The 8,410-nt window shown below is 39.8% G+C and overlaps 2 protein-coding genes across 4 annotated transcripts; one reads left to right on the top strand and one right to left on the bottom strand.

Moving 5' to 3' along the window:
* Nucleotides 1-262: 262 nt before the first annotated feature.
* Nucleotides 263-5,407, top strand: LOC100245592 (thymidylate kinase). Its single transcript, XM_002264890.5, has 6 exons — nucleotides 263-445; nucleotides 538-873; nucleotides 3,291-3,402; nucleotides 3,484-3,543; nucleotides 4,237-4,341; nucleotides 5,097-5,407. The coding sequence occupies exons 1-6, from the start codon at nucleotides 408-410 to the stop codon at nucleotides 5,226-5,228; spliced, it is 783 nt and encodes a 260-aa protein (XP_002264926.1). The 5' UTR covers nucleotides 263-407; the 3' UTR covers nucleotides 5,229-5,407.
* A 188-nt stretch (nucleotides 5,408-5,595) lies between these two features.
* Nucleotides 5,596-8,176, bottom strand: LOC100249110 (uncharacterized). Of its 3 annotated transcripts, none has more exons than XM_010662498.3 (2): nucleotides 6,981-8,176; nucleotides 5,596-5,787 (listed from the first exon to the last, which is right to left on the bottom strand). In XM_010662498.3, exon 1 carries the CDS (start codon nucleotides 7,936-7,938, stop codon nucleotides 7,033-7,035), a length of 906 nt encoding a protein of 301 aa, XP_010660800.1. In that variant the 5' UTR covers nucleotides 7,939-8,176; the 3' UTR covers nucleotides 5,596-5,787; nucleotides 6,981-7,032. The 3 variants fall into 3 exon arrangements, with proteins under 3 accessions (XP_010660800.1, XP_010660799.1, XP_002270738.1); XM_010662497.3 differs by having other exon boundaries at nucleotides 5,596-5,801; nucleotides 6,981-8,069; XM_002270702.4 differs by lacking the exon at nucleotides 5,596-5,787 and adding an exon at nucleotides 6,197-6,904 and having other exon boundaries at nucleotides 6,981-7,977.
* Nucleotides 8,177-8,410: the final 234 nt, after the last annotated feature.

The following is an 8,410-nucleotide window of genomic DNA, read 5'->3' as shown; positions in this document are numbered from 1 at the left end:
AAATTCGATATTTTTATCATTGGTTACATGAATTTTAATAAATACCAAGAAATTTATAAATATATTTTTTGAATTCCTTTTTTCAAATAACTAAATATAAATCACTTTGACAACGATAAAATTTTTTATTTAAGGATTATTTATAATATTATAATATAAGTATTACAACACATAAGAGATGGTAAAAAAATTAATTTTTATTATCTATGATTCAAAATATCTTATTAAGCTATATATTATTTTCAAATTTTGAAAACTAATTGAATTGAGGATTGAAATGTGGAGTTAGGGCGGATAGAAAACCCGGGAAAACAAAGGGGAAAACCCTCGAAGGGGGATTTGAAAAAGCAAAAACCCCAAAATTGACCCTCTTCGTGATCTCGCTCAATTGGAAATTTGGAAGGGTCATGTCACATGCCTCCCATTTCAGACTCCCTAAGCTTTTGTAAGTAACCCATTCACTCGCCTTTTCGTTTTCTCTGGAAAATACTTTTCTTTTCCGTTTCAAAGTACTTACTTATCCAAATGATGTTCTAGAAATTTTGGAGCCGGATCAGCACGAGGGTTGGTGAAATTCGGCTCGAATTTGCGCTGCAACTGTTCTTTCAGGAATATGCACATGGAGAACAATCGCAACAGCGATTCCAGAGGTGCTTTGATTGTTCTTGAAGGTTTGGATCGAAGTGGGAAGTCTTCACAATCGAGTAGAATGATGTCTTACCTGGAGGGCCTTGGGGTTTCGGCCGAATTGTGGCGGTTTCCAGACAGGAGTACTTGTGTTGGGCAAATGATATCTTCATACCTCGCCAATAAATCGGACTTAGATGATCACACGATCCATCTCCTTTTCAGTGCGAATCGTTGGGAAAAGAGGTACTTTTTGTGGTTTGTTGAAATTTATCTGAAATCTGTGTTCATATGCGTGCTGCTTGATCTGTTGGTAGTTTGTCTGCTGAGTAACATATTTTTCCAGCAAAGTTAGGCTCTAATCCACTCACTTGTTGACAATTTGGAGTTTTTTAAATGCGTTTGTATCCCTTGTTGGAGTTGGGTTTGGGTGCCCAACTGAGCTGACCCGACCACACCCAATAAATGGGAGAAATAAGGGGAGTTTTTAGGAGTTTTAAAACTACCCAAAAATTGCCAATATTAGAATAAAAAAAATAAAAATAAAAATAAGAAAGTTTTTTTTCTTATCTATCTGTCTGTGAGAACACGCTCTCCTGAAAAATCAGAGAGAAAGAATACATGTTTTTTCTTCTCTCTGAAAATGACAGTGAAGAAATATGTTTTTCTTTTCTCCCGGAAACCAAGAAAGAATACAATTTTTCTTTATGAAGAAACAAAAGTCTTTTTTCTCTTGAAAGTTTTGTTTTTCTCGTATTTGTGCTATGAGAAAAGAATAGTTCTCGTATTTGTAGTTTCATTCATGACTTGAAGCGTTGGTCAGTGAAACAACCAATCTGGATCTTGGGTATTTTAGAAGGTAACCGGGAAGCCTTATTTTTTATCATCCCTATTAGTGAAAATTTTGTCATTGTATAAGTTTAGTGATGTCATGAACCTTACCTAGCATTGCTATGAAAGATGACAATGAAAAAAAAAAAAATCCTCCTAAGCATACTCTTTAATTCTAAAATTTTTATTGGATGGAACTTTCAGCATTGATCAGTGAAAGTGTCATCTAGGAAATCTATATTTGTTTGGGATTTTATATATCATGGAGATCAAGAATTAGTGGTTAAAAACCTAATCCAATTAAAGCTTGTGTAATTGGTAAAATTAGTATTCTTATGTCTATGGATAGTTTACAGGTACTATGGGTTTATTCAAATATTAGAATTAGGTGTATATTAAATATTTGAATGATCTTGTTTTTTTTCTTTTGGAGAGGGGGGGGGGGGGGGGGGTGCATGGTACAAAATTGTAGTTTTTTGTCATAATCTAGGAGTTTTTCCCTGGAAGATGATAGAGAACCACAATACAGTCACATATCTCATGCATGGCATGGAAAATGATAACTTTTAGGGCATCATGGTACTTGATGCTGGAACGCTGTATGCATGTGAGTGTGTGTGGGTGAGATCCAGGCTGTTGAACGAAGCTACAAATGAATGAGACCAAGGTATAAAGGTATAAACAAATGGCACTCGCGTACAAACAATGAGACCTGAAAATGTATGTGTGACGCCACCTGATTGTTAGTGCCTTTTCGGCAGGTACCAAAAAAATACGTTTCTGTTATTATTCCTGCCAATGTTTAAGAACACCCATTCTAATGTTCTATTTTAAGCTCGAGTAATTGTAATTAGAGATTACCTTTGATTGTTTAATGCAAAATTCATGTTATGGAAAGTCCTTGATACTATATTTTAGCCGTCTGATTAGTAGTTCAATGCTTAAAAACTTTAGTTCCCACTATCAGGTAGACAGGTAATAAACCTATAATCTTTGTGCGTGAAATGCAATAGAGTTTTGAATAAGTTCAATTTGCAGCTGTGGTAGGAATTACTAGAGTAAGCCCTTCTACTTGGTGTGAAGTTGTCCCTCATTTGGATGAAGGTTTCCCTGGATCTGCAACAAGTGCTTATGCAGAAAAGACAATAGAAAACAGGGCATAAATGGCTACGTATGTTGAATATTAGTGGACCTATTTTTATCACATGTTTCAGATATTTAGTGAAGGAGATTAGCTTTTTTTAAACTACTGGAGGAAATCTACGCACCTGAAAGATAATTTGATATGATCTCAGTTTATGTTTTTTCAAGTGCATCTGCATGATTGCAAGATAATAGGTTTTGTACTGGACTTGTAAATTAGGTGCCAATGCATCAAAGGAATAAGCAACTATACTTTGGTTTTACTAATTCTACATTAGGAGAGTTATCTATGGCGCACACCTAGTTTCCAATATTATAGTGTTTCTATGTACTCCATTTCAATGTTTTTTTTTTTTCCTCTGAAGTTAGGTTTTAGCAAACAGTCGACTCTAAACTTTTCACATAAGGAATTTTCTAGTATGTTTTTTATGCAGTAGAATTTTTTTTCATATGAATCATATGTATTTAATGATACTCTAGATTTTTTTTTTCTTTTTTCTAGTGGGGGTTAGGTGGGGTACAAATATAAAAAGGAGAAAACTCTGGAAATCAGAAAAGCACTTAGTTTTGGAACCATAGGTCTTCAAACTTTATAACTTGGGGCCCATTTCCAACACTGACTGAAATTTAAATGGTCATTAGCACTTTTGACAATGTAAGTTTTGTCCTTGGTCATCCACGTTATGCAGATCATTGATGGAGACTAAGCTGAGGACTGGAACCACCCTCATTGTTGACCGTTACTCCTATTCTGGAGTGGCCTTTTCATCTGCCAAAGGACTTGATATTGAATGGTGTAAGGTGAAACTTTGCTTGAAACTGTGACAAAAAATGAAGTTTATTTTCTTTAAGGTAGCGAATATATAAACCCTTCTGTTGCAGGCACCAGAGATGGGATTGCTAGCTCCAGATCTTGTAGTGTACCTCAACATACCACCAGAGGTAATTTGTCATCACTGCAGTGCTTATAAAAATCAAGATTGAACTGTGTTGTTCACTTTCCATCTAGTTTCCCATTGTTTTGCTGAAAACACTTCATTTTATTTTTTAGTAGACATGATTTTTGGGCTGGGAAGTAGTCCTTGTAAGGGCTAGTTCACTTTGTGTCCAAAAACTTTGACCATGTTTGTTTTGGCAGACAACAGTCTTATACAGTTTGATGGTTTCAGGCACTCACCTGTAATGATTGGCAATTATCCCAACACTAGACAATGGTGGAGATTTGATTATTGGGCCCTTTTGGTGGAGAGTCTTCTTCCTAAATAACTAAATTTAATGATTCTTATGGGTTTACCATTTATATTCCACATGAACCATACTGGAAAGCAATAAAATGACCACTCCTTTGCTGCTCAGCTTAATTCCTGTTTTGGCCCGGCCTTGAGTTTGCAGGATGTTCTAGTTGTAGGTTAATGACTGTTTAGAAAGCACTCAATGTGCCTAATAGGTACTATTGTAGATCACTACTGAAATGATAAGCAATCCCATTAGGCTTCTAAACTGATGAAATATGAAGATAATGTTCAGATGAACAGTGTTACCAATGAATTAACTGGCTGCTGGAACCAGGGGTGTATATAAGTGATGGTTTTTTTTCTTTAAATTTGGAACTGAAAGTTATCATGAAATTACCAGAAAGCAGCAGAAAGAGGAGGCTATGGTGGCGAGAGATACGAGCAGCTTGACTTTCAGAGAAAAGTTGCTCATCATTATCAGGTCCTTCGTGATCCCTCATGGAAGGTAAAACTTACGTTGAATATACTAATTTTCACTGCTGAAGGAAAAATATGATGTTAATATTGCAAATCAAAAGCTGCAAATCTGCCTCTGGTTTTGATGCCATCCTTTGGGTGCAACATTATCACCTGTCACTAAGTTTGTTGAGATTTAATCATATGATTTAATACTGAGTTTAGGATTTTTAGTATAGCTCTGAATTGTTATTCATATTTTTAATGATACATACTTGATAATAAATCAATTGTTGTATTAGATGATAATACGGGGTACAATATATTTTGTGTTTGTCAATTCATGTTCAATACTGTCCATACTACTGTTAGTTTTTTATCTTTTATTTTCTTAAGAACACCAAACGTAGTGTGTTTTCATTCAGCAACCCAACCCCCACTGGTTAATCTCAACAACGTGTGGCTTTCTGATATGCAGTTCTCTTGTATCTAACTCAGCTGCTTGCTGAGCAGTTTTTCATTAATTTATGAAGTGACGGTACACATTCATGTCTTGAAGTTGTGCTGTTAATTTGATTTCAACTAGTTTTGTCACAGGATTTCTCTCCTTTTCATTTTTGTTCTAAGAGAACCAAACTAATTGCATACCAAACAAAGTACATTAGCTGGTCAGTTGGACTACTGATACATTTAGTATCCTAGCAGTTAGTATCTGAGATCATATTCATTTGTTTAGGTGTTAGAAACAGCTTGTATGCTTCAGCATAGGTGGTAGACTAAACCTTTTTCTTGGCTTCTCTGCAGATTATTGATGCTAGCCTACCCATTGAAGATGTTGAGAAACCGCTAAGGGACATGGTATTGGACTGTGTTAAGACATGCAAGAAAGGGAAAACCCTCTTGAACCTGTGGTCACATGAACCTTCAATTCCATGAAAGGGATGCTGCATCTGTACTTTGTGGAACTTGTTTTCAATATCAGTTTCAGCCCTGGTTTAAGTTAAAATGGAGCCTACAGTTAAAGTTACAAATTGAGTTCACCAGATTCTTGAAATTTTTTAACAAATGACTTGTTGATTGTAAGTGATTTTGAATTTTTGACAAACAAGAGCCCATGAGACAGCCTGAATGCCCCACTGTCAATAGTTCCCAGTAAGAGAGAATTACACAGTACATTGTCACATTGATTTTTACATACTCCAATCCAGGTACATCGTAATACTACTTACAGTTTGGTTAACATGGCCCACCCATCATTTCGGCCTCTTGGGCGCATCCTCAGCCCCCTTCAGTACTCCACACCTTTAATCCAACTCTATTATTGAAGTCATTACTATCCCAGCTGGTGAAATTTCTTATCACAAACCTGGGTTCAAGCGTTGGTCTGAGCTTCTTTACTCCTGGCTGCTTGCCTTCAATTACTAAATTACCAAGGATTTCAACATGCTTACATGTTGGACCCTCTCCCCCTAGCTACACCCATCCCTCTTGAAACCTTGCAGAGGAAACCTCATTACCAAAATATATGTTAGCATGCCAGGAATGGAACAGCATACTCAAATTAATTAAAGAAAATAAAAAGCTGAGACAAATAACATGTGAATGATCAGCAAAGCGCATTTCATTTTAAGCTTAACACTCCCAAGAAAGTTTTCTGACGTATTTGTATTCGTGCCGGTCCCTTATTAATCTGAAGGAATAACTAAAATCACTTAACTGTTAATGCCTTCAGATTACATGCGGTTTGTGAATGAATGGGTATGTGCTCATGAAGGAAGGAGGAAAGAAATTTTCTATGGAAGCTGCCAGTTATAACAATGTTTGGTTCTTACGAAATTTGAAGAGAAATGTACAGGTAAAAAAAAAAAAAAAAAGGAAACGGAGAAGGAGAAGAAAAGAAAAAATTAAAGGAAAATAAATATCAAGGCCTTATTCAGTCAGTTACAGAGGGTTGCAGTAGAGTTTAGATTGAGACATCCAATAACTTAGGGAATGGGGGGATTCCTATTTGAAATTTTACTTTATTCACTAGTACCTATCTATTTATACATGGAACATGGACCGCCTATAGCACCCAACCTCTGCGATAGATATCCAAAAGACATCACATGTACACCTTCTACCATACCTGTGTCTTATTTTTTGACATGGCCGGGATATATTGAGGTTGTTAGTTAAGGTAGCATTTTTCCTTTATATACATCTCTTCCCCCATAATGCATGCGACAAAGAAGGATTTGACGCAGACCCATCAAGCTCAAACAGCAGATGGTGAAAAAGGTTGACGTTAAAAGTTAAAACTCAGACGGCTGATTGTGGCATCGTGCTCGCCCAAAAAGAGGCATAATAGACCCATAGGGCATGTCACCATACATATATGTACATGACATATAGTGATGGACACGATTGACATTTGACTTGCATAGGCATGTAGGATACGATGTCTTTCATCTGGATAATGTGCTGCCGTGTGGCGCTTGGCTTTCCTACCCTTGCATATTAACTATCCTCTTCAACGCGGATATCTTTGTTTTACCTACATAGTCTTCAACATTTGGTAATCGTAGTGTTCCAAATTTCATGTTTTTGAGGTGGGAATGTTCTGACATACCCTGTAATTGGGAGTGAATTTCCTTTTCCTTTTATATATTTTTCACGGTTGGATAGAGTAAGAAACAGGATATATACCTGATATTACTGTTGTAGCGCTCAGCTTTCCGTCTGCTTTCTGAAACCCCCTTCAGCGACCTAAACTCAACGCAGCTTTGACGTCGAGCCTCCATGCAAAGCCTCCACGGTCCATTCTCCAGGCGTCGCACGGCACCGTCTGCGAGTGCTTCTCCTTCCCAAACGTGTACTGTAGCCTCACTCTGCACGTAAACGCCGGGTACATGTACGGCAGCTTCTCCTTCGCCACCAACCATACCCAACACTCCGGCCACCGCCCGTTGCTAATCTCCTGGCTCACCATCCTCTTGTACGCGTCGTTCACCCACTCCACTCTGTTTAGACCGTCCGATATCAGCCCCGGACAGGTGTCCCCCTCCAGATTCTTTCTTCTCTCCAAGTCCGTACTCCCCAGCCCCCCTCCTTCCATGCATGCGCTCCTCACGCATTCCACCGTCACCCACGACTCCACCACGATCATCGTCGCCTCCCTCACCACGCCCCGATCAAGAGCAGACCACGTGTTCTCACCGTTGAAGGTGAGCCAGAAGGGTGGCGTTTCTCGAATCGGCTTTGTTGTCTCCGAGCGCTCGAGGTTACACCACGACGCTCCAGCCGGCGAGTCACTCCCGTCGGCTTTCTCCGGAAGCAGTTGCAGCGTCTGGACCGTCTTCTCCAACCCATCTCTTATCTCTTCCTCAGCGGTTCGTTTCTTTCTCCTACACCGGTTATATTTCCTAACCCTAACGTACTTTCTCTTCCCTCTTCCTCTCGCAACCACGACGTTCCGGTTCTCCGACGTCGACCCACCGGAGGAAGATCCGCCGGCGGCCGGCTTGGGCGCAATCGGCCGGAATCTCAGCATTATCCGGTTGATTATCGCGTTGTCCTGCGCACCTCCGGCGCATCTTTCCATGCACAAACCTTCCCCAACAGAGCAGCCACTAACCATCCTCCCACCACCTACCAGGGCCTCCATATCCCCTCCACTCTCTGTCTCTCTACTTTCTTTATCTTTCTCTCTGACTGCACCGAACCGATGGCGATAATCATAACACAGAGTACGGGCGCCGGGTGATCAGTCACCACGTGTCTAACACGTGATTGGCTGCATGTTATGGTGGGCCCCACACAGGAAAAAGCAGCGTAACCGGCGCAAGAGAAGGTCTGTGATTGGTCCCACATGGCGCCCAATGGCAAGCCGCAGAGTGTACAGCACTCGCGGAAAGACGGGACACGTGGGCTTTTCGTGGTTGGAAAGGCCTTTTGGTGGAGGTTCCAGAAACTGCACACGTGTGGCGATTTTATTCGGCGTCTAGGGTTCACGACCCTGGTCCTGCACTCGCTGTGCAGCGCGTGGGGAGGAATGACGAACGGGGGTGGTGGGATGGGGGGTCACGTCGGGGAGGAGAGCGTGGGAGGGAGGATGTGTCTCTTTCAAGGCAGAGTGT

The sequence above is a fragment of the Vitis vinifera genome, chromosome 14 (genome assembly GCF_030704535.1).
Source record: "Vitis vinifera cultivar Pinot Noir 40024 chromosome 14, ASM3070453v1".
Classification (NCBI taxonomy): Eukaryota; Viridiplantae; Streptophyta; class Magnoliopsida; order Vitales; family Vitaceae; genus Vitis; species Vitis vinifera.
The sequence above is the reverse complement of the archived record's forward strand: the minus strand, read 5'-3'. Positions and strand labels throughout refer to the sequence as shown.